Raw genomic sequence first — 26,995 nt, forward strand, 5'->3', positions numbered from 1 at the left:
TATTTTTTGTTAAATCTGAAATTCCCCAGAGCCTTGCAGAGCTGTTGTGGAATTCTGTCATAGTCTGTCCCTGGAAGGTATCTTTTCCTGCACCATAATGACAGGGAAAAAGAACTGGCATTTCATTTGCATGCTGAGAAAAATTACTGCGGATGGGTAGGTGGGTGCAATTTTACACATATTCTTAGTGAAAGCAAAAATGGTTTTGATTGTTTAAAAAAACCCCACAACCCTCCCAAATTAGTATAACTGGTGATGAGTGCGCACTGATATTCCATATATTCATGTATTTTGGTTTTGCCAGTTTGTCAGTTTTACTGTGAATTTTCAAGTAGCTGAAGCTTTCCTTAAGTTTTTATTATCAGAATACATACTAAGGGCATTTAAGTTACTTTTCCTTTTAAGTACCAAGAGGAGTATGAAGATGAAAACCAAGGCTAAGTATGTAGCCATAGAGGGAAACCGATTCAAGATAGTTCCTACAGAAAAGGCTGTTCTGCAGCTGGTACTCTGAAATTCCTCTTGGTGTTGGACACTCATTTTCTAGGAAGGGTGCTTAAGCTAAATCAGAAAACAGGACTGTGTCTAATAAATAGACTCCCTGTGGAGTCATACAGGAAAAGCTATGGTACTTTTAATTCACATAGCCGGTCTTACTTCAGAGTAACTTCCTCATATTCTCAAGCTTCAAGAAACCAGAAGATAAGTAAAAACAACGAAAAAGATTCTTTTGCATAAAAAAGGTGTGGGGTTGGTTTTGGTTTTTTGTTTTGTTTTTTTGTTTGGGGGTTTTTTACTCATGGTTTAGGGGATCTGAGGTATGATTTCTCTTTCTTTAGCTTATTAATGACAAGTTTGGTGGAATTCATCTCTGTGCATAAGACCTTATGTACCATTGACTATGTGAGCTTAAGTGTTGCATTATTCAGTTTATGCCTTACCAGCACCCCACCACAGTAGGATGAATTTCACCCACTTTGGTTATTCCCATCTAAATGTGAAATGATGGTTTCTATTTGTTCTGCTGCAGATAGGATGTTTCATAATTTTTACATGTCTAATGCATTGGTTGAAGTAATGACATTCCCTCTTTTGTTTTGAAGTGTAATCAGTGAGATTGCATTTGCATCGCTTTTAACTGAATCACGTAAGTGAAATTACATTGCCCCATCTCATTTTGTATCGTAAAATGTTACGTGGTGCAGCTTGTTTCCCTCCTTCCTGGAGCTTTTCATGGTGATACTCTTTCTCTAAATTTCAAAGCTGCAAAGTATTTGCTTTTTGTATTTGGTGTAGAAATTACTTTCTGCAGTGTACTTCTACATCTGCCACGTGAACCAAAATTTTGATAGTGTGTAACATATGGAATTTTCAGAGCTTTCAAGGTCTTGTGTTCTGTTGCATATTAAGTGATTACTAAGTAGGTTTGTACAATTAGCAACAACCTCTGAGTCATATGTGATAATGCCTTACTACTATTCACATATAGAAGCTGCATATTGAGGCATTTCAGCTGATTTGGCTTTGGAATTGACTTGTAGAAAATATTAAAATCAAAATGATTCTGTTGTTCTTCCCTCTTTTCCCCTGCCTTTGTTACTGGCATAGAAGCGAAAGTAAATGCATTTTTAAATTGAGTTTTCTAAAAGTATCCCTGAGGTAGATTTCTATCTTGACTATAATTCATTTTTGGATTTATTTGATTTTAGGGATACATCTTTGGAAATAAATGGTTTAATACAGTAAGAATAATTGCTAACTGCAGAAGTCAGTAACAGTTCTGATAAATATGAATGTCCCAGATACACCCACTGAGGACTTCTAAGTCATTAATTTTTATGATAGAAGTATAAGCAAAACAAAAATGTTCTTGGATAACCTGTAACACTGTGGTTGCCCACAAACCCTCTGCCTATTAACTACATTATTGATAAAATCTCCTGATCATATATGCAGCAGTGCTTCTCATAATATTGTCTAAATGTGATGTGTGTCAAATAAATGCCATAAACAAGTTATAGTGATGGTACAACAAATATATTCAGTGCTGGTTTTTACCCATAAGATTTTTTTCTTTCCTTTTTTTTTTTTTCCTTCTGTAAGAAGGCATTGGTGCTGAGTTCAGCAGCCTCTATCATATAAGTACGCATTGCTTAGGAGAAAGCGTATGAGAACGCCAAGTTATGAGTGAGATTTGAAAAAGAAAATAAAGGGGGAAGAAAGTTAGTCAGAATGAATTGTGCATTTCTAAGGAGTATCTCCAGCTGAAGCTACATTAGTGCCGTGTTCTGCTAATGCAGACATGAGATTTTATTTCTCCCCCTGCTATAGCTTTATCTACCAAGCTTTTTCTCCCTCGAACTAATGTTTGTATCTTGAAATATTGTGGAATGTATACTATTTGACCTGCAGTTTCCTTGTCATAAGTTGTTTAATAGTGGAGAGAGAGAAAAGAGGGAGAAAGCTATCTGGTATAATCTTTTTAGCTGGGGATGTATTTGGCACAATCTGTTACAAATAAAAGAACCTGCTTTGAGTATCTACAGTACAGCACACTACAGCCCTCCAATCCAGTCACCAAGGAATTGCAGCTTTTTGTTGATGGAATCCAGTTCTGTCTGTGACTGGGTTTCATGTTAGACATGTATGTCAGAGAGACAGTGTTAGCTGTAATGAAGACAATTGCACTAGTAAGATAAAGGACGGAAAGATAAAAGTGCAAAATTCTTTCCAGTGGAATTTGATGCCCAAAGTCATCTTTTTATGTTTCTGTGTCTTCAGCAAAGTTACTGTGAAGGCTTCAGAGCATATCTAAGAGCAGAACTTGGTTCTGGTAATTTTTTTTTTCTCCTCCATGCTTCAAAGAAAATTATACAAAGTAAATTCATATTTTTCTATACATCCTGAGACTGATTCAGATCTCTCGCCAGTCTAAATATAGAATTCAAGTTGAGCTTGAGATGGATGACTGGTGTCAAAATTTGTGGCAATGGAATTACTAGGAGTTTAGAAATAACTAGGCCAGCTGTGTGACTATGTAACATGAAAGCTTAGATATTTTCAGTCAACCATTTTAATGTAGCACCGAGCTTTTTGGTAACCTGGATGCTGAGTAGGAACCTGTATTATGGTGTTGGTAGAAGCTAGTTAATAATCTCCTTTCTCTATTCCTATTAAAAACAAGGACTTAACTTTAGAAGGAGAGCTAAATTGCTGTCTGTATTTTATCACCTTCTTTGCAGAAAGCTTCTTAAACCTTAAGAGGAGCTAGAGGCTGAAACCTTTGACAAGGGCTGAAATAATTCATATATGTGAGACTGAGTGGCAAAAGGCCTTTTAAGACAGCATGGCTATTATGAAGACTTTTATTTAGTAGGAAAATAGAGTTAGATGCCCAGATTTCAATGGGAAACATTTTATTACCAATATCTTCAAAAAGTTTGTAGAGCTTAGATGCAGGAGAGAATATACATCCTAAAAGAGACAGATTTTTGTACTGGTGCAGATCCACAAATTGATTTTGTAGATACCGTACAGTGTCTGCCAATTTACTTCCTTAAAATAGTATCTCATGCTGCATGTATACTAGGAAATTTCTTTTTATTTGAGTTACACGTTCCACTCTGTTCACCAATCTCCTACTGATATCAGTGACAATTTCATAGGCATGTTGATGGCACTCTATGCCCTTAGTAGCTTAAAAATGGGAACTGGTGGCGTTTGCCCAGCATGAATTGTCCTTCCTTTGAACAGATTTTTTGGACTCAGTTCATCACGCCTGTGGAAGTCAAATCATAAGGCAGAGAGAGCAGCAGAGAGACTCATGATTAGCACTCTGTTTAGGAGAGGGCTAACACTTTGCTTGCATGGAAATTGAATTGCATCTCATCCCTGGAGAGGGTGATACCTTCAGGTCAGAAAGTAAAATGATTGATAAGGTTAAGTGCAGAGTTTCTTACTTGCTCTGTATACTTAACTTGTGGATTAAAGAAGAACACCACTTGTATTTCCTGAGCTGAAAGTCAGTGAAATTTCAAGTAGTTACTATACTTTAGACTAAATGTAGGGGGGGGGGGGGAGGTGTGTGGTGTGAATCATAACCAACCTTGAGTGATTTTCTGCAAACACTCTAGGCGTAATCATGTGGGTGTCTAAACACTGAGTATTTGTTTCCAAAACACTAAGGTAGATTTTAGATTTGGTAGCAAATTCTAAAAGATAATTAGTTCTCAAAATTCTGTGCGCCTTCAAGTCCAGTTGTCCAGTTGCCTTATTGTATAAGAGTTACTGTCTATTTGCTGAATTTATCATCTCCAAGAAAAAGTACTGAGTTATGCTTATGAATTCTGTACATTTTAGGACATTACAGATTTTATTCTTAATACAAATGGGCATCAAAAATGGAGTATATGCTGCAATACATGCTTATACAATTCTTTTTTGACAGAACCTTGTGATTATAAGTCATCTCATTAGTTTTCTACAATTGTTCCTCTGACAAAAATTGTCCTAATTTCTGAGAAAGATGGCATTTTTGATGTGTCAAGTTAGAGCAAAACCAATTAAATTTAATCTATCCTGGAGATCTGCTTCTATTTGTTTTGGGGAGGGTTTTTTTGCATTACAATTTGAAAAACTGTTTTACTGTTGAAGCAAGGGCTAAAGCCTTCTCTGTGGTTTTCACCCTAGAAATAAGTCCACCCCATTTTATGACTTGTGCAATTGAAATGATTGGAGGGATACTATACATTAATTTAGCCTCACTCTTGCGGAGATATAAAGATGTATATTTTGCAAATCTCGTCCTTTAAATTAAAATTGGATCTAAATTTACTTCTCTTACTGGTTTGGGATGCCAGATTGTACTTTCTGAGTATATTTAATGAGTCTGTGTTTGTAGAGCTTATAGTAGGGAAATAAAAATCTGGTTTCAGTGTAGAGAGGTTATTGACATACCTTCCTAGTAGGTGCAGTTTTATCAGCAAACGAGTTCTTTTGGGATGGGGGTAAGGCATAATTTATAGCATTCCCCCAACAACAACAACAAAAGAATGTGGGAAAAGTGCTTCTTAATGACTTTTAATTGAAGCCATACCAGCATAAAAATGGGAATTTACTGTGTTACTAAAATGAAACTTTTGTCTGGGCCCTCGAGTGATGCTGATACTGGTGTTGATACTGCTTTCAGTTCTGTTTTGCTTCTCTAACCTTTGGAATGCCACTTATACCTAAATTTTAGAAGGTATTTCATTGACTAAAACAAAATTCCGTTGCAAAGGGATGATGAATAGGATTTTCAGAAGCGCTCAAGCAATTCAGTTTCTGAATTCCCATTAATATCAAAGGAGGTTAGGTACTTCAAAAAGGAGACCAGCTGACTATTTGCCCCCAAAGAACACCATAGAAAATCTGGATTTTAGCTGTTTCTGGTTTTATTACTGACCAGAATCTGGGATTAACAGAGTTTGGACTCTTAATTAGTTGAGGTTTATATCGGGCTGAGAAGATGTATTGCTATAAATTCCTTATAAAGGAGGGGTTTTTTAAGTTTGCCCAAATGATGACAGTGGATAATATAGGTCTTTTCTGTTTAATCTCATAAATCTCACTGGAAGTAAAACAGCTCCAAAACCTGTAATAAAAAGATCCATCATTTCCCTGCAGCTGTAATTGTTGGAAACATTAGCAGTAAGCTGCTGAGTGGTGCATTGAATCCTCCTGTGGGCTTGTAAATGTAATTTTTTTTTTTCCCTCCACATTGCGCCGAGACACAATTAATGCCGTTTCTGAAATAAATATCAGACCTCTGTTTTACAGTTTCCAGAACTCTCTCTTAAGGTTTTGATGGGTGACACATGTACATGGAGGTTTCCAGAAGAGGTGTGGCTTTCTAGGTAATTTGGGATAGTCTGTTCTTAGATATGTGTGCTTGTACAAGTAAGATCTACCAGCGAGAGTGTTGAAAGGTATTTGCATCCCTTTCTAGTCAGAGAAGAAACCAGATGTTTTCTTGGTGTTTGACTATACTAGAAGACAGACTGAAGTTAACAAAAGCACTAATACGTATGATTTAAACAATTAATGGCTGACAGTGGCCAAGTAAAGCAATGCTATATTTTGGCATTCATTGTGTTTATTGAGAGAAAATTAGTATTTGGCTTTGTGTCATTCAGTGTGTGTTGTATCACAAAATCAGCTCTGTGTATGTGCATGTATGTATTTTTCTGGCTGGAGATGTCCGGATATCTGTATGATGTGCTGAATTTATACTGTAAGAATTTGCAGACTGTTCACCTTTCATTGGAGGGGACAACATGATCAGATAACCTGCCTGTCCCCTCCATCAAAGTTTTTGTAGTTTCCCTTTTGAAATCAGGAGATCAGTTATAAATACTGAGGAGTTAATCCATTTGCCAAACCATTTTATAAAATAGTCACTACAGCCTCAAAAATATTTGTAAAAGGCCTGTTTTGTTTGGAATTTTTAAATTCAAGTTACGAAGTGATAGTAATTCTTGACTGACGAGAGTGAATTTTCAGGACCGCAGATCTTGACACAGGAGTGTTAGCACAGTGCGTCTGGAGGGGCCACCAGTGAGCTCTCTAATGGGAGGCGGGTGTGGGAAAGGAAAGGAGCTCCTGGAAGGGGAAGGCAGAGGTGCCGAGGCGGCCATGTAGAGGTTGCTGACTTGCAGTCGTTTTCTTACCTGGTGCGCTGGCTTTTACCTCTCCTCCCTGATGACAGGTGTTAGGCTGAAGCAACCGCTGCCACCTCTGTGGGGTGCTGTTACCAGAGTGTTTCCCTGCTGGGTTTTCTTCCCGTCCCACCACCCCACCTGGCTTTTTCTCCAATTTGCTTGCTACCCTGTTGGCTGAGGAAAGCCATGGTAACCTGTGGTGTCTGGCTTTACCCATGGGTTCTAGGATTGTGGACTCAGTGTGCTGAGCCAGTTCAGGGAGCAAAGCCAACTGGACCGAGCAGCTGGGGAGGCACGGCCATGCGTGCCAGGGCTGCGTCAATCTGAGCACGGGTGGTTGGACCTGCGGCAGAGGAGAGTGAGTGCTGGGTAAAACCCCTGGGGCCTGGTGAGTCCTTGGAAAAAATCTGAGGTCTCAGTCACTGTCCCAACAGTCTTATAGCCTCCCTTAGTGTAATTTGCCTTTTTCTGGATTTTTTTGTCACCTAAAAGCCTTGGTCTTGACTGTGCGCTGTTGGTTCTGGTGTGTGCCCAGCAATGGCCCTTTCACTGGTGTTTCATCGTGGTGTGCGAGTGGATGTGCTTGCTCTGCCTGGCCGGCCATGGGGTGTCGCAGACGGGCAGCACGTGTGGGAAGGCTGTCCCCATGTGTGCCGTCGCTGCCGTGGCTCTGGCTGCCGGCATCCTGCAGCTGGGACACGTAGGGGAGTTGAAACGTTGGGTATTGAGTTGGGTGCTGTCACAGTGATAATTGTAAGAAATACAAGTGCTTCAGTAGAGGAAAAAAGAAAATGCTTGGATCTTCCAAAATGCCTTACAAATTTGGGAAACCGCATTCAGAATAGCTGTGGGAGATGCAGTTGCAGAGCAACCCAGGCACAGAAAGCTTGCTTCCTGGTAGCTTTGGGAGAGTGGAGCAGCTCAAAAGATTTTGAGTAAGTTCTAATGAAGAACAGGGGCACTGTGTCTGCTCCACACTTGATGCTGGAGTTTTAGTTTTTAATCTGATGGTGTATGAAGTCTTTAGTAGCGTGTCCATGTTCATATCAGCCTGATCAACTAAACTAAATGACACTACACTGAAGACTTATGTTAATGTTTTGAGCTGAAGACTTTGAATTCAGATGTTAAATTTTTGTTTCAAAATGGTAGACACATTTGCAGTTTGGTTTTGATACAGTCCTTCTGGTCTGTGGCATTAAAAACTGGTTCTAAAATTATGACGTTGGCCTAATAGTCCTGAGATTTTTTTTTAAAATAAGAACAGTTACACATCTTTTATTTTCATTCCATTTCTTGAATGTCTGCAGGGCATACAGATGCATTTCATGCATTTTTCTTCAACTGAGAGACTTATTGATCTATTTTGACAAAAATAATTAAGCCACAGGTCTCACATGATCACCCAATTCTAGGACATGGGACTGGCTCTAAAAGAAATAATAAATATCACAGTATAACAAAGCTGTGAGATTTGGTTACAGTAACAAATACTTTAAATACCGTAGCAAGGAGTTTTCACAGAAATTCCCATTCTGCTCTTCTCCTGAACTTCCCATGCCAGCGGGATCATATGTAGAGACAGAGGTACAAATTCAGAGAAAGAAAAAGCTGAAGATGTAGAAAATATATTGCTTTTGTTTTCCAGTTCAACAAAATTATCTTTTGTTGCCTTAGCTGAGGAGGGGGAACTAACAGCACTTAGAAACAAACTTTTTAAAGTGTTTTTGCAGAAAATGTTTGTATTTTAATCCTAAAATAAATACACTAAGCTAACTGGCTCTTTGAAAAAGTATTTTGTTTACAAATTTTGAAAATAGGAGTAGCAGGAAGAGTATGAAGATTTTGCAAGAGGAAGCTAAACTGTAAATGAAGAAAACTGTGACTATTCGTAGCAAGTATGAGTAGGTGTTTTTTTAAAAGCTAGTAATATAGATGTGTTTTTAATATAGATCAGTTTCTAGATAGCATGTCTCCAAATGACTCCCAAAACAGTAGAGTAAGTGCAACAACACACACGGATTTTATGTGGTACACAGACTTGAAGTCTGTGCTTAAATGGATCTACAATGAATACTAATTTAGATGTCATAGAAAACAAACCCACAAATTCAGTCACACATATAACCCAATGGAGGAATTATTAAGAGATGAAAAGACAGCATACGATGTGACACAGTCTAGGAAGGACATGGGCCCTTATGTCACGGGACTATTCTTAATGCATCTGATGAGCCTGGGAAGCAGTAAAATTACGTGGTCTTCTGCGCTGACTGCTGACTTGTTCACCTGTAGCAAAGCCAACAGAACCATCTTAAAAAGTAGTGGATTGTAAGCAGTAACAGTGCTGGTTTGAGTTGTAGGGTTTGGGGTGGGGGGAGGGATTTTCGGCATCTGTAAATGTTTTGTCCGGCATAGGTGCTACATTCATCTGAGTGATTTATTTGACACTGGGAACTGGAAATTCTTCCTGGCTTAATGTTTAAGATTTTTATTCCGTCTTCACGGATGAATTGGTTTCTTGGGAATCATTCTGTAAGAGGGGATTTGGGGTCTGCATATCTCAAAACCCAAGAGAGCAGGGAAGTGAAAAGGCTATGAGTTCAGTTCTCTAAGCACAGGCATTCCCGGGGAGCGGCTAACCCAGGCAGAGCCCTGTATTTTCAGCATTTGAACTCACCCATGCAGAATTATCCTTTGCAATCAAAACTTTTATTTCTTTCAGAAAAATGGTGCTTGTGTCTTTTCTAAATTTTCTTGGAAAAGAGGGTCTCAGTGTAATTCTGCCTGCAGCTATGTCTCTCGGAGGGCTGCACTGCCCATTCTGTCTCGGAGGTACTTTCTAACGCTGCTGATTTGTAAGACAACTATGAGTAACTAGCGTAAGCTTGGGCCAAAATACATAGCTAATGTGTCTGTTCCATATAGCGTGACATCCTAAATGAAATCCTTTGCCTCCGTGCATGTGAAAAGCCCAATGTTTTCCTCCTCTGTGAGTTTCTGAATTCGGCCCTCCTGCCTCACTGTCAAAATCTCCTTGATAACTTCTGTGTTGCTTATTGTTGCTTATTTACTTAATCTCCGCTTTTAAAGTGTAAAGCCATGACAAAATTTGCTGTCTGATGGATGAGGGATGGCGTACAACTCCAAGTCCGTGCAGTCCCTGGGAGCAGCACTGGGTGCCAGCAGCCCAGCCAACGCCACGCTTGGGCTGCTGTATGCACAGCCGGCAGGGCAAGGGGCAGCACTCGGCTTGCTTACTTACGCCACCCCGCTGTCTTGGAAGTGCCATGGGAACCGTGGTTTTGGAGGAAGATACTGATTAGTGATAGCTGAGCAAGCCAAATCGGAGCCTGGTTTATGTTGTCGTTTGATTTAGCTGCAGCAATGTGTGAGGAACTGTAAATTTGAGGTTTTTACCTGAGGGACTCTTACTCTAAATGAGAACAACTGGTGGTAAGGGCAGTTTAGTAAAGCCAAGTAATTATCTGATAAACAAGGTCCTTATAGAAGTGCATGAAGATTACATTGTCCCTTCTGATTTCGAAACCCTTGTCATAAATGCATTAAATGTGACAGATCTTACATTACTGTCATGATCTTAGAAAGCAGTCATTGCTCAATGGCCTCACGGGATTTCATTCTGGGTCTTACATAAACTTTTGAAAAAACACTTAAGTGCCTGATTTTCTAAGGTGCAAGATATCTTAGGATAGGTAAGTACCTATTAACAGCTGTCTGTAAAGGAAGTTAGATGCCCAAAATAATTTACTAACTTAAGGCAAAAAATTCCTCATTCATTTTGATACTTGGCTATTTTGTTAGGTTGTTATCCATTTCCTGATTGCTGTATTAATCCTAACATATGAACACTTAAATTATTCTGGAATAACATTTTCTGTGTCTTTCTGTGAGCATGCTTTTTCAAATGCAGTGATCAAATAATCTGTAAAGTGTTTCAGTCTGACAGCTCAAGAATACTGAAAAAATAAAGTGGTGGTGGTGACGGAGAGTGTCAGAGTTAGGTGGATGCCCTGTGTTTGGAGCAAATGGTAAAGAATATGTTGAACTTCTTAGTTATGTGCTCTGATTCAGCAGGGACTGGTGGTGGGCAGGGCTGAAATAATTTTTATCTCCTCTTGAATCGCAGTGAGGGTCAGGTGCATAACTATTACAGAGCTTTTAGAAATGCCCATCTGTAATCCCCAGATGTTGGGTTGTGAGGTGAGCAGACCACCAGAAGAAGGGATGATGTTCACAGCCCAGGTAGAAGCCTGCTAGCGAGCAGCAGTGTGTCGCCAAAAGCTGTGAAAGGGTAGCACCTCGCCTACTGCGGTAGCCGATCTCAGAAGTTCCGAGGCCAATCCTCTCATGATGTAGTGAAAAAGAAAAATCTCACATTACTGTTTGCCATACTGTAGTTGTGGACAAAAAGAACGCAAGCCTTTAGGACTGGCAATAACACCACTTTTATTAAGTTTCTATTGAAGGAGTATTTTGAGTAAGATAAATTGATGGGCTGAACACAATAACCTTCAGTATCTCACTTTCAAATACTTAGTAGGTAAGCACTACTGAATAAGAGACGAAATTAAGCTAAGATGTAGAAAAAAGGTTACTTGGCAACACCATAGTGTTTGTAAAGAGGAGAAGGAAGGATCAGGAACTTAATGAATTTCGATTATAGAATTTTCTGTAAGTCATTGCATGAATAGAAAAATCCTAAACCAGATTTTGGTGTCATACTCTAATAGGGGTTGCCTATAGCAAAACAGGGTTTGTTTGGAAACGAACTGCAGAGAATAGCAAAAGCATAGCTGCTGTGTACGAACAAAATTGGACTCCCCAGAGGCAGGCAGTGCTGGTCATAGCTCAAGCAGAGACACTCTGAACAAGGTATGTGGTAGTGATGAAAGTTGGTCTTCATTTTTTGTGTTGTGTGGAGTAAACATACTTGGAAGTGTGGAAGTGTTGATTCGGGGACCCCCATGCTTACTGTTAAAAAAGTTTCAGCTTACTCTCAGTGGTTGGGAGGAAGACACCAACTACAAAAACACTATGGCCTATAATTATAGTTTTGCCTAGCTTGCCAGTGTGATTTCAATGGGTAGATGAATTTTCCTCTGTAATAATAACCTTATTAATTTCTGACCCTTGCAGAGAACAAGAATCCATTGATTGCCAGAGTTCAGATTTTTGCAGTGGGTTTCTGTAGTGTTAACCAGTTGAATGGCTCAACTAATTGTACCTGGTGCCATGGGTGGAATAGGAGGTGCAATACCAAAACCAAAACAAGTTATCTATTGAACTGCCCCTTCCCATCCAGTCCAGCCTGCAGTAAAATCTGTTTTAAAGGTAACCATCATCTTGTAGAACCTGAATTTTGCAAATTAATTCAGCGGACCATGGCAACCAAATACAGTACATTTATGGTAAATACAGTTTGATTGGAAATAATTATGGTACCTAGGAAAACGCAGTCTAACAAATAATATCTTCCCCCCTTGCCCACCATGCTAAAATTTTAGCTCTTGATAAAGATTCTACCAAATGCAAAAGACTCAGTAAAATCTTGTTAGTAAGTGTGTTCATGTGGACATTTTCCATTGGAGACCAGTACATACCCATATGGAGTTTGACTTCTTGAACCACTATAAACTCCCCAGTGTAGGGAGCTGAATGCTTTTGGTCTTTCTCACCTGTGTAGGGAGCTGAAGTTAAAGACACTGGTAGAAGTTTTCACACAGTTCAGTGTATAGTAAACACTAAATACTAATTTTGTTTACTGAAAATAGTAAATACAGTTCAGTAAATAAAGGAATACTTCAAAAGCCTATATTTTCTTAAGATATGTGCTTTATTTTCTCTTACTGATCATACATCTTGTTACAACTATGGGGATTTAAGAAAAACGGATTCACAGTGATGTGTGCTAGTTGTTTTTCTTTTCATTCAGTGTGGAGAGCAAAACTGATAAAACCTGTTTAATTTTCTTTTTACCTTCAGGTACTGGTTTTGGAATGTTGGTTGTGCTAGTTTGTCCCAATAAGTCTTAGAACAGCATTATTTTGGGTGCTGTAAAATACTTAGAGCTTGGTTTCACCGCTCTGATGATTTGAGATGTGAGTGGGCTATTCTGACATAACTCCTAAACACCTCAAAATTTCTAGCTGAAGCTAAGCTCTAAATGTGATCAAAGTGGCATATCAATGGAATGGGTTGGAAGTTTTGTGGAGTTGGGAAGGGGTTTTCTATGGTGTTAATCCAGATGCAGTGCTATTCAAATGTTGGGTTAAGTTGAGCAAATCAAATTACAGTAACTCTGCAGAGAAATAATTGCTATTCCAAGGTAGACAATAGCTTGCCTTTTGTATTTTAAGTTATTCTGTTACAAATTAGAACATTTAACCGCTACGTATGCATAAAGCACTTCTCTTCCCTGTTATTTGTCTCTATTCTGCTTAAATTTAAAAAACAAAACCCAAAACACCTGAAAACCAAACTTCTATGATGGGTCACATATAGTTGATGAGACAAAATTAACAAATGTAGCTTGCAAATAACCAATTGAACTAAATTTTTAACATCACTGGCTATAGAAAAAATGTTTTATCTATGGTTGCTTAGTGCTCTGCCACATCAGTTCCTGACTTTATAGGTTTTGGGAAGATGAGCTCAGCATTTTGTATGAGGGTAAGAAGTTGTCATTAGACTCAGTTCTGCAATTTCCAGGCTTCATCAAAGCACTCCTGAATGTACCTAATTGTGTGTAAACAAATATTCCTGCTGGAATCTGTAGGAGTGCCTATGCCCTTGAACAAAACCAGATGCTAAGCTGCTCAGCTCAAGTGAGAGCCTGTTGCTGGCCCACCTGCGAGACCTCTTATTTAATGGCCTGTGTACCTGTTCATGTATAAGGTAGATGATGGAAAAAATATGTCTGAATTCAAAGTCTCTTAAATCCTTTTTTCCCAATGTTTAAATGAACTTTAGTATCAGAAACTGGCCATATCTTATGTATTTTTAAATTTTCCTTCCTTACCAGGTAAGTATTTAAGAAGCACTGTGGTCCCTTCTGGGTTTTTGGCAGTCTTGCATTACAGAGTCCTTTCTTTCAGCATGGTGTGTGTAAATGTATGTGTATGTGTGTGCATGCATGCTTCTGTAGAGATAGATCTGTGTTGATATCTGAAATAATAGATGTGAGGGTTTTAACCTTGTAACTATTACGAGATCTTTATGTGTCTGCTTTAGGGTCGACCCTATCCCATATGACACTCCAAAACCAGCGGGCCACACGCGATTTGTCTGCGTCTCAGACACACACTCCAGAACAGATGGCATCCAGATGCCTTATGGGGACATCCTTCTCCACACGGGCGATTTCACCGAACTGGGACTGCCCTCAGAGGTTAAGAAGTTTAATGACTGGTTAGGTAAGGAATTACTGCATTTTGGTGACCCCAATTAACCTCTCCTGTCCAAGTGTCAGTCACTGCCTCCTAATTGAATTAGAGCACTAGAAAATCCCCCCCCCCTCTTACTTCACTTGTCCTCATGTGATGTGCTGTTTCTAGTCTCAGTATGATTCTGTTAATTAAGACAAATTTAGAGACTTCGCTGTATTTCTGCATTATCCTGGGGGAAAAGATTCTGTTATTCCACAGCAAGGACTGTGTAGCCTTATGTGTGTGCTGAGCGGTGGTGCCACCTCATATGAATGCATACCGTGTCCCATTAGTTGATGCAGTGTGGGTTTATATCCACAGCCAAAACTATTGCTCGCTGTAATTTGGATTTACCATAACTTAAAGCAGTGCTGAAAGCTACAGTGTATTTGAAATGATAGAAGTCCTTCTTCCCACAATATAGGATGGCAAAATCAGTAATACTGTTTGGAAGAGGAGAATTTTTTGGGGGTGGTATTCACATGATTGCCCTTTTGAGTTAAGAGTACTGGCATTTTAACTTTGAACGCAGGCACTCCACACCTCTTTGGTAGAACGCCTTTCACGTTCTGCTGTATTTGATAGCAGTGCCCCGATAGTGTATTGCTACAGTTGAGGGCAATTAAACTGCAACAGCAGAAGACAAAATGAAGTAGGGGAGCTTGTGCTGGATGCTCCTGTTATAAATGCCACTGGTAGGCTGGCTGTGTACTGCCATGTCACCACTTGCACTAAAAATACTCAGAGTTGAAGGTGACTTGAGCAGCTGATCTTCAAGAAATGTTAGAATGAATTTACAGCATTATATAAAAACCTTTGAAAGCATAGCTTTGTTATCAGGCTTTACCTCCATCACTGCACTCTCTCTTGCCTGCTGTATGATGGCCACATCTCTACGTGCCTTTAATAGCATAATTTTATTCCATTGGAGTTCCTTGGCTGACCCTTCAAGAGATAAGTAAAGAACATTTGGATTTACAAAAGGAATTTTTAAATAGAAGAGCTTTCACATTCTCTGTCTTTTCACCTTCCTTTGCAATTTCTCCATACTGTTCTTTTTATCTTCCTTCTGACCTCCGCTGATCTCCACAGCCCAGTTTTAAAGAACATTTTTCCTTCTTTTTATTGCTGTGCATGTGGGATTGGGGCTTCCCGATATTGCCATGTTACTGTAACTTAATTTTATCATTCTTATTTCTAGGAAGTGGTACTAGATTTTATGGGCTCAAAACTATCCTTTTTCTAGGAATGTAATCGCAGGACTGGGAAGTAAGAAGAGTAGGAGAAGTAGGTGGATATGTACATAGGTTGAGGGAAGAGACACAGTAGGAATCATCTCCCTCAACTTTTGGGTGTTTGTTGTGATAACCTGTAGATGTTAGTGTTGCAAAGGAGGAAGAGCAAGCAAGGTAAGGGCAGTGGGAGGCCGCACAGCTTCCCTGGGAGGTGGGCTGTGTGGTCCTACCGAGCTTCAGTCCCCATAGAGAAGCCAGGCACCTCTGCTGTTCAGTGGGGTTCAGTTGTTATAGATGCCAGGCAGCTCCAGAAAAGGAATTGCTTTCTGGAGAGCGGAGACCTCCAAAGTCTACCCTGAATGCACTGCTAAGAGCAGTGTCTGGCTACCAAAGTTCTTCTTTGGACTTAGGTCATTTCACAAGTATTGGTTTGATATAGCCAGAGCCCATGCCCAGTGCTTGGCATTTGAAAACGCTAACTCAGTACTACAGAAAGAGAAAACAAGTAAGCTGCTAGTGTGTTTTCACCCTTTCATGGGGAATCTTAGAGTATTGGCAGCCACTTGGCATTCCTTTTATTTAACAGGTGTTTCACAATGATCTTATTTTATCACATAGATCCTTGGTTTAACACTGGCAACAGAAAAATTATAACCCTTTGAATAGGTTTTGTTCCAGCCTCAATAATTTACCATGGGGCATTCTTAACATATATATAGTTCTTGTAGAAGTCAGTATGGTATTTATCTGAGAAAGCAGATTTTTTGCATTCTTTGGCAGTCAGTGAAATGGGAAGCTTTGACTGTGCCAGGACCTACTGGCGTTGGCCTCAGGCTTTCATATTTCAGGTACAGAGAAAACCTCTTTTGTGGTTTTTCGGTGGGTTTTTTTGTTTTGGTTTTCTGGTTTGGGGGGTTTTGTTTGTTTGTTTGTTTTGGGTTGGGTTTTTTTGTGCGTGCGTGTGTGTGTGACATGCACAGAGTCCACTTGCATTTTCATATATATGACAATACCAGTTATTACGTTTCTGGCATAAGGTCAGGCAGCAAATTGATTCTCCTGTGTAATCTTGTCACATTGGTGAATACTTGCTCCAGTGCTGTCCTCTCCTCATCTGGAGTCAAAACACTATGAAGTCAGGCATGCCGTTTTGCCACTTTATTTCAGGCTCCTATCTGCAAAATGGGAGTAATAATGTTTTACTATTTACTATGTATATTGTGAAGAGTAATACCTTCAAGGTTGTGAGGTGATGACATGTAATATTTTAAAAAATACATACTAGTGGCAGGCAGGAACAAGCAGGATTCCTTCTTCTTCTGCCATATAGTGGGAGGCATCTTTTTTCATCATAGTTGGTAGGAACGTTATTCCAAAGCCATGCATTGAGAACTCCCATGAAATACAGCGTTGTCCTTATAGAAGGGGGTTTTCATATCTTTTGGGTGCATGGTTTTCTCCACTGGCAATCGTGTTGTAAAGCAGTAATGAAGACAAGGCATCTGTATCGTTTATACCTTGAGGGAGAGAAGCGAGGCTTCATTCCACAGCTTATTTTACCTACTCTGTGGTAAAAAAACAGGGCCTCATCTCCACTAGGATTAGATAATGGGATAACTAAGGCACAATAACTGTCCATAATTTTCTTGGCAGTAAAGCCAAGGGAGAAGTTAAAAGATGATTATTCTGAACCCTTGCCTCGCTTATACTTCACTGGGTGTTACGTATGCCGGAGTTATACAGGACTGAGAGCACTTCTGTCAACCCTGCAGTTTTGTATTTTGTGGGTCTCGCATCCCTTTGCAGCTCTTCGAGCACCTCACCTGAGCAAAAAGTTCAGCATCTTATCCATCCATTTCATTAACATTCATCCTTCTTCCCTGTCTCTGTAGCCGAATCGTGGAACATGCGTTCCACGCTCTCTTTCCCACTCCTCCTAGCTCTCAGCCCTTCCTGCAACTTTTACTAGTACTTCTGCTTTTTTCCCTTTGGCTGATAAATTTTCATTATTGGTTTTGCATGAAAGTCGTCTGGGCTTATACATTGAATAACCTCTGTGGTCACTTAGTGATTACATACACTGGCTGAGGTAATTTATTCACTTTGTTTTGGTGTGAACATGTCCCTTGGGTCTTGTAACTGCTGTAATCACTTGACCTTAGTGACTGTTAAATGCTTTAAACACAGTTATTTTAAATTTATAATTGTTTTCATTAAAAATCTCTTATAGTAACTTAACTGACCTTGCAGTAAACACAGCGTTATGTGCTGAGGAAGAATTAAGATGTTATTCTATGCCCAATATATTTCTTACTCAGTGTTTCAACACACTATTATTATCACTGTTCATATTTTCCCCATCCATTCTCATTCAGTCATATATGTGAGATGAAATACAGGAATATCTAATTATAGCTCTGTCTTCATAGTGCAATATTTCCTTTCTTGTGTGATGGGAAGTGATTGAATAACTCATAAGAACTGAAGAGAAAGCAAAGATAAATTCAGGCAGATAGATCTTTAATGAGTGACGATATGTTTATTGTGCTCAATTAGTATGGGCCTGATTGTACATACACTTACTTCTGTGAACAATTTGCATCTGGTTTAGTCATTTTTCTCAAATAGCCAGTTTTGTTCTTTTTTGTCTAGTGGTTATCTTCTACTGTGTTCATTTTTGGTTCAGGGATTTTTTTTTTCCATGCAAGATTTCTAATATAGGACATATTACTGGATGAACTAGGCAAAATTCTGTAGTGGTAGATACAAATAAATCCAGTAGGTGAAATTACTGCTGGTTAATGCCTGTGGAGCTGAGAGTAGAATTTGGCTATGTTTTTTCTGAGTTGTTCTGGGACTTAGCAACTTGACTGTTTCATGTTTTTTTCTTTCGTGTCTTGCTTTGGTTTTGAATGAATGTTGCTTTTAATTTCTGTGGGATAATGACTTGAGGAACTTTGTGAATGGTTTAGTGGCCAAATACATATGGGTTTTTACTGGAACAAGTATTTCTTTAGCTGTAATATATGCTTGCCTTTAGTATAAACTTTGCTGATAGAGCTAAAATAAAAATTCAGGGTTTTTTCTGTGGTGTAGTTCCTCCATCATGTTACTTAAAGTGAGAATGATTATACTATTTTAACGTAGAGGTTTTCTTGTTACACTCTGCATATATGGACGTGGTCCTCAGAAATGTATTGTCACTAATTTAAAGTTCATGTTTGTGTGAATGTTTAGTTACTGAAAATAGCAGCTTCAGTTTGGAATTGCTAGCTGTTACATGGAATAGGTGACAAGATGGGAAGAGCACTGGAAATGTGTTGTTGCTCTCGGAGGTATGGACAGACGCTTGGTTGTAGTCTACAGTTAGATTTCTGCTTTAGTACTGTAGAAATTTGAAATTATATTCAAAACTGTAATCCAGATACCTGCTGAAATAGTGTTTGATCTTGAAGATAGTATAATTTAATCTGAAAAAAAAAATCCCTGTAACAAGATAGTATAATAACAAGATCAAGCTCTTTTCTTATCACTGTTTAAAAATTCAGAGTCACATTGTTCTTGTATCCTTTCTCATTCTCTTTGGTCTGGCTCAGTTATTCCCTCATTTTATTGAGGCTTCATCTTCTCTCGAGGCATATTTCATTTAGGGGTTTGTGTGTGTTTCTTTTGCTAATGTACACTGAAAACAGTTTCATTGTGACAGACTATTTGTTCTTGAGAACTTTTGCTTTGTAAAACTATATTTCTAATGTGAATTATTTTAGCATCTGACATGACCATTTTTTATAAAAACAAACCAGTAAGCTCTAAATTTCTCCAAATTCAGAGGGGTATTAGCTCAAAGTATTCTGAACTAATTTAGAACCAGAAGGAAGCTTATGAATATTTTAAAGTAAAATTATAGCAATAAAAACAAATCTCTTCCTATTTTTATAAATTGATTTATTTCTGATTTGTGTTTTTACCATCTGGAGCATATTTTGAACCCTATATTGCTCTACTTGTTATAGCTAGAATGAATAATTGACTAAACATAAAACACCATTTCGATGAACGAAAATCTTAGCACTTGAAAAAAAATTGCATTCATTGCAAGTGAAAGAAAATGCTGAGGTAGCTTTAATCCTGTAAGTATGTATGAGTTTTGCACAGCTGTTCTGAGAGAGAGGGAAGCAACTCCCTGGAAAATCTATTAGTCTAATTTTGAAAACAGCTATGCTTTCTGTGAGTGGCTCTGGTGAGGAGCTTCTTTAGGCTTCAGACACTGGAATACACTTGTTTTAATAAGAGGTTGAGCTGGCTGCTGAAGACAGTTGACTCTTCTGTTGGTGTTGGCATTCTGGTATCCCTCTGATACCATTAGGAGTTTGATGTGATTTGCAGGATTCAGACCACGTTGGCTGCCTGTTTCAGAGATGCTCTGAACTGAAGAATAATGGAGACCTGAAGGTGCACTGGCAAGCCTGTACAGACAGTTTTATTGTGTCTACTTGCTTATTAAATCTAGTTGCTAATAGATGCTGAATATTATGAGTTTGGAACATGTCGATGCAATTTCATAAAAAAACCACCCCAGATTTATAAGATGAAATCTAGAGTCTTTGTGGTTTTTTGGTTTGGTGGTTGTTTTTCTTTTACTTATTTAGTGCTCTGGATTATGTATCTCACTCTGTCTTTATAGTAAAGGTTTTAAAACCTTCTTCCAAGCTTATTTAGGTTTTATTGCAGTATCACTACTTAAGAATATTTCCTTTGCTTTTGTTCTGACTTGAACTGTGTTTAATGTCATGGTTAAATTCTCATTTGTACTTAGTTTTAAATTCCCATATGGCTTGACTAAATTAATCATCAGTGCTCAGCTTTTATTTGCATACACCTTTTTTAGATATATTAATACTAATTTTAATTTTTTTCTTCTCAGAGGAATAAAAATAATAATTTGAGCATTACATTTTAGTGTATTTATAAAATAGCGGGGAAATAGAGCCATGTGGATTTTTGGTAGTAAGCTGAATAATGTTTTCCTGATGCAGGAATCTACAGCGAAATATGAGAACAAAAATAGAAAAAAAAAAGTGTAAAATTGTACTTTTGTGCTATGGTTATTATAGTTGCTTCTTCATATTTATCCTCTGCTCTGAGTCAGATACTAGATGCTTTGTGGAAAACAGAACCCTAGAAGTATAACTTAAAAGGTAAAACAGAAGAAATTGTATAGAAATGAGTGTCAAGATAGTAAAATTTCCACGAAAGTGGAACTTGTACATTAAGAGCAGTGTAAGTTTATTCATATCTGATCAGTTGTTTCTTGTTTTGCTCTTGTTATTCCTGGCAAATTTTCATAAAGAAATTTTACAAGAAACTATTTTTACTTTCTGTTAATGGCATGCAAAGAACCTTTGAGGTTATTTAAAACTGTAGTCACTAATTTACTAGAGATAAAGTGTAAAATTCTCTATACAAGTTGTGTACTACCTGCCATGATCAGTCAATCCAAAGATCAGCGTGTTATTTGACGGCCATTAGAAAACTTGGCTCACGTGAAATGTGCTTTCAAAGAGAATAATGTTTTGGATTGAGTGGCTCTTTATATGTTTAAACCCAACATATTCATTTGGTATTTTTCAGTGAAAGAAAGGAGCCAGTGAGCACTGGAAAGTATTGCACAATTCTTGGACAGGACTTTCAATTACAATAATCGCTTAGTCATTTCTTGGGTCTGCTTCCCTGGACTGCTATTGTCTTAAAAGGGGGTGGGATGATCAGGTTTCAAATAACAAACCATAACCAAAACAAATTTATAAAATAACCAAAATAATTCTTCCTTTCAATTCCCCCTTTCCCGCCAATCCACTTTAAAACAGAACAGAGATTTATGGTTGTTGTATTGACCAGGCATGAAACAAGTAATGCCACGCAAATAGAAAGTTTTATAGACATTGTCATCAGATTCTTCCTCCAGCATTGCTGCTGCAGCCACATATCATAATATGAGAATGATTTCAATGGAAAGCAAGAGTATGTATTCTTTGTACACCATAAATTTATTTTGTCACTTACAAATTAATGTTGCATCAAAAATACAAAGTGCAAAAATACCTCTCCTAAATTTCCACATCACGCACACCATATTAACAATATCTAATTAAAATAAGAAGTCTTTCTGTTAGAGCATCACATTCCTGCCTAGAAAGAACAATGGTTTCAGGGTGGAGGAGTTGCTTTGAGCAGAGAGAGGTTGGGGCTGGGGGGAGAAAGCACTGCAGATTTTAGTACAATGTGTAGTGTTCAAAGAAATTTTATTTCATCATAAAGATTAGCAGGGTGTGTAATTCAATTTAAAGCTGGTTGGCAGTGTCCTGTCTATTACAAAGCCTTTTTTTTTTTTTTCTATCACCACTGTTTTTTTTATGTTGTATGTGACTACAGAACCTAGCAGACAGCAGGAATGATCTTTGGGTTTTGTGCTTCCCACCCCCCTTCCTCTTTTCATTTCTGCATGTTAGGAAATGTGTGAGATTACCTTAAACTGAGCTACAAAACGTTATCTCAGTGAAATGCCATCCTGCGTTTTTTTGGCTTGTATATGACATGATTATTTTTTTTGTGGCCAAATAGCTACTGAGAGTGAAGATCTGCTAAAAATGTTAGATTGGGGGGGTTGAATCAAGCTTAAAACTCAAATGTTAGCATTTATTCACACTGTTGTGAACATTACTATGCTGTAGAAAAGCAACATGCAGCAATTTACGTTAATGCAAGACTGGCAGACCTTTATCTTACAGTAATTGCCTATACTAGGGGGTTAATAAATGTTCCAAGATTAGTGACTTCTTTTTTTGTTAAAGAAAAATAGATTATTGCTTCTTGCTGGCTATAACCAGCCTGCATAGCTTGTTAATTAACCCTCTTGTTGCAGGGGGCTGAAGCTGAGTATTTGAGCTCGGACAAAGTCTGCATGCATTTTATGTATCAGGAATGATGTGTCTTGGCACAAAAGGGCTGCGAAAGAAAGACCCGTGCAACTCCACCTCTCCCATCCACCCCCGTCGTGCCTGTTAGAAGAGCTTGAAATCTTTATTGACTGTATTTAGGGAGTATGTTGATTTCGGAGGACGGGTGGCACTTCGGTACCACTGGTGGGGAGAAAAAGGAGAAGGGAACCCCTTCTTCCAGAGCTAAAGGAATTTGCGTTTTCTTTGTCCTGCTTTCTCGTCCTGATCCTGACAGTGTGAATGACGGTGCTCGCTCTGTAGGGTGGTTACAAGACCCGCTGCAGGCAGCACATTCTCTCGATTAAACCCTGGTGCAAGGCTGGGGGGACCCGGTCTGCTGCCACGTCCCGTGGTGCCGGGCTGGTCTCAGCGTCTGGCTCGCCTGCGGGCTGGTTCGTGTGGCCCTTCCGCAGCTTTGGGATCGGAGATTCTCAGAACTTGAGATCGCTTTGAGGCTCAGGTCACTTCAGTGCCTCACTTTGCTGAGCTGTTCTGGTCTCTTTTCTCATCCTGCACCCCAGCTGTGAGGTAAAAGTTACCAAACCCTGACTTACTATTGATGGTACGTTTAGTAGAAAAGGAACAAAGCAGCACAACAGGGGTCAGCAGTGTAAGGAGAGAGGCAAGAAGATGCAAAGCCAACACAGAAGAGAGCAAAATAACATCAAACCAGGGGAGGGACAGTGGCTTGAAAGAAGAGAGAGTCAAATGAGAGCACAGGGATGTAAAGTCATGGAGATTTACCTGCTTTTTCCAGAGCTTCATTTCTTCCCAAGTTAATAAAATTAAGAAATGAGAGCTCAGGAACACACTGTACTTTGAATTTCCTGTAACTGTTGATGAGTAAAGCTTGAAGACCTCAGAATTATGTACATATTTTCTAATGAACCAGAATCTTTAATATTACAGGCCAGGCTGGGTATCGAAGTGCAATAGCTCCTTTTCTCCTGAATGTTGCTTTTTTTTTTTTTTTTTTTTTTTTAATGTGACCAGCCACAGATACACACAGAGTTTTAATTTAGAACAGAGCTGCAAATGGCAAAAAGTTACTCACATTTCCTTACTTTTACCTGAGCTGCTCTCGCCCATACATTACTCTTAAGGCTTCCCGCTCCCTATGCAGCACTATGGCATTTGCACTCACTACTGAGGGATGAGCAGAAAAACTGCAAGGCAACCAGGAGGTTTCCTGCATTTTTGTGCAGATGTCTCCTGAGCATTGTGGGGAAGGAGTTCGTTCCTTCTGCTCTCCTCTGTCCCTGCTGCAAGCTTCAGTGGTCGCTGGGATTAAAATAATGTATCTGTAGCCATACCAGTGGTCCTGAGAGTAAAGGGTCCCGGACTAACGTCCCCTCATAAAAACCCCATGTGAAGTAATTCCCAGACTAGCAGCGTAGGGAAAGCCATTCGCCATTTGCAGTCTGCCGGTTGTAAATTATAACCCTGTGCCATTAGCTGGAGTGTGAAAGGCGGGGAGGGATTGCCTGAGCAAGGGCGGCTGAGGGGATGCCCTGCTGCGGCAGCCACCCGGGCTGCCCGGGGGACAGAGGGAAGGAAGAGCCACCGCTCTGGTGACCGACAGCTCGGGCTATACATGTTAAAATGGGTCCTGGCGTTTGAGTGAGTTACTAGAGAGGATGTGTGTACAGTTATAGTGGAAGCAATATAGCCATTCATAAACAAATGCTTCCGTGAAGCCAGCTGTAAAAACAACGATGCTTGCCTTTGAGGTGAAAGGGCAAAACCTTAGCAGAAAGGAGTATAAATAAGAAATAAATTGTTACCTTTGTGTAAGTGACTGAAATAGCTGTTCTCTTAGTGCTCTTTGTCTTGATGACCAGCTCTGATTAACTATAGTTGTCGCTTTATTCAGCAAAACTTAAGGTCTGCATATCGGGCCTTTTTACAGCAGTTTTTTCATTCCTTTTTTTCTTTCCTTTTTTTTTTTTTTAAAAGTCTGGAATTGATGGCTAAAATGTGCAAGTCAAGAGAGACCCTACTCTGCAGAAAGCACACTAGATGAAAAATTGCAAATGCTGCATGCCCCAACAGTTAATGATAGCATTTAATTACAGAGAAATATTTATTCATGTACCAGAATCCTCAGCGTACTTCTGTATACAAAAGGAAACTACAGATACTGCATCATACAGATTTTGCAGCACCTCATGAAAATGTTACTGTAAATTCAAATGCTACAGGTACAAGTACCATAAATCTCACATAGCCATTTAACTTGATTTAAAAACATTTCACTACCTTAGTAGGTTAGGTGCTTACTATTATTATCCTTATTTTATTAAGGAGCAGAGATGGCTGCAGCAGAGGGCCTATGTACTTGTAGTAACAAGGATAGGCAAGATAAAAGTTTCACCTCAATTCCGTCACAAATAAAGCACACAAACTCTTTATATTGCAGAATGGAGTTTACATTGCATATACTATTTTTCATTCATCTGTTTTGTCCTTCCTTCTGTGGAAGGGCAGTTAGGTGTTTTTCAGCACATGGGTTTGCCCACTGAAATTCAAAGAGCGGCACCTTGGATTTTGAAAAAAAACTTCAGTCTGAACTCTCTGTCATGAGGTCCTGGGATGCTGTAACATAAATAATTTGGTAATTGATATTCTGCAAAGCCAGACGAGAGGAGGTGGCAAGAAATAGTAGCAGGGGTGAGATTTGGAACTCAGAAATCACTGGCACCAATTTCCATAGTTACTGCTCTAGACCTTTATCAGGCTTGAAGTTTCCTTCTCTCTCTCTCTCTCTCTTTTTTTAGTGTTCAGGGTTACTCTATGTGCTTAAACTTAGAAGGAAGGTATCTGAGGCTATGTGCCATTCTGCTCAGGCAATTTTAGATGGCTAGGAAAAAACCAACAAACCCGCATAAGAGGAATTCAGTTCCTTGTAATACCGTGATACAGCTGGAGTGATTTGGTTGTCTCCTTTAGCAGCGAAGAAATCTCTCTGTGGGCTGGGTTATTAAAAGGAGTTTCCTTACAGGGCTCAGGAGGTTCATCTTGAAAGACGAATGGAATGTTTAGGTTTATTTAGAATAATAAATTTAAATGTGGGATTCAGAAAAGAATACTGGACGTTCATGAAGACCTGCTTGAGTATTTTTAGTTGACTGTAATTTCTGTTTGCATTCTCTGTGCATTTTCTCTTTGGTTTTTATCCTCTGTAAAAATTTCAGGAAAGGACTGTGGAGGTAGTTCTGAAATACAGTACGTAGTGCTGTCAAATGGATATCAGGCTGCTTCTAGAAGAGGAGTTTAGTTCAGTTTTTAGATTTCTCCTCTTCCGACTTAGAAAAGGAAGAAACAATTCCCAACAAACATCAGCATCGCTATCTGAAAATGTGCTTAACACCTTTGAATATCAAACTTGGTTCTCATACTTAAATGTTTACAAGTAAAAGCACAAAACATGATCACAGGGTAAAATTTCAAAAGCAGCTAATTGCTTTAGCACACTGGAGAATGTTACATTCTTAGAGTTAGTGAAAAGCTGTTGTCCTGCTTTTAGACAGTAGTCCATCCTTTTAAAACCTTTGGGATTTTTAAAAAATATTTTATCTTATTCTTTTTCCTTTCAGTTTCTTTTCCTTGTGATTATTCTTGCTGTCCCCGCTTATTATATTTTCCCTTATCATTATGGGAATTTATCCACGTTGTATTAGTATTGGTAGTCAGTTAAGTCTGAGCCCCCGTATGTTTTGTAGTTTACCAACGATGTACTGAAAAACCGTAGTTTTGAAAGAAAGCATTTCAGTTCAATGTGTAAAAATTGAAAGGTTATGTAAAATATACTGTATTATAGAAAGAAAATTAAAATAGTTATCAGAAGTTCCTTGTTGATGTATTTGAGATTTTTCTTCTCATAAGAAATGCTCTGACCACCTTCCTGGGATACAGAAAAAAGGAGGCATTTGGAGGGATTTTCTCAGAAATACTGACTAGGCTTTACCAGGCTGTGAGGTAGAGGGGGATGTGTGCCTCCTGCTTTATGCATTTGTAAGCCTCAAAGACTTTCATTTAAAAATGAGAAAACAATAATGGCAACAAGTTCAGAGAGGAGGGAAACAGGAGAATGTTTTTGGTGATTGTATGTGTTTCCTGATTGTTTTATTTATTTGTTTATCTTAAGACAGGTAGGTAGATATTGGAAGTATCCTGATAGAGGTGTGTTTTTCAGTCCCGTGGACAGAAAAGGAAGTTCTGCTGCTCACATAAAGGTCACTGTCAATAAGGCAGAAAAATTTAGGGCAGAATCTAGATCTAGGTCTGGGTCCTGCGTTCATAATTCTCATTTCCTTCAGTAAGTTTTCCTTCAGTAAGTAGTGAATAATTGATATCCAGACTTGTTTCTCTTTTAAGTAAAGATTTTACTTTGTATGGAAAATCTTGTCCTTAACATTTGCTGGCCTTTTGCAGTGTGAAAATATATGTACATGAAAATACCAAGACGTTGTCTGTGATAATTATGATTAGCTTAATTACTTTCTGTATAATTGTTTCTCAAGATGACCTCCTTTTTGATAGCTTTTATTCATTTATTTTAGGAAAAAAAAGACTTAATTGGAATTGTAAATTACAGAGACAAAGGGTATGTTATG

General features: G+C 38.8%; 1 protein-coding gene across 2 annotated transcripts in view; it reads left to right on the forward strand.

The window, feature by feature from the left end:
- Window positions 1–26,995, forward strand: part of MPPED2 (metallophosphoesterase domain containing 2) — a 110,192-nt gene that overhangs the window by 25,605 nt on the left and 57,592 nt on the right. For both annotated transcript variants that reach the window (XM_052811784.1, XM_052811785.1), the window contains exon 3: window positions 13,953–14,134. In XM_052811784.1, coding sequence (XP_052667744.1) covers window positions 13,953–14,134 — 182 coding nt within the window. The remainder of the gene's footprint in view (window positions 1–13,952; window positions 14,135–26,995) is intronic.

This window comes from Harpia harpyja, chromosome 16 (assembly GCF_026419915.1).
Source record: "Harpia harpyja isolate bHarHar1 chromosome 16, bHarHar1 primary haplotype, whole genome shotgun sequence".
Lineage (NCBI taxonomy): Eukaryota > Metazoa > Chordata > Aves > Accipitriformes > Accipitridae > Harpia > Harpia harpyja.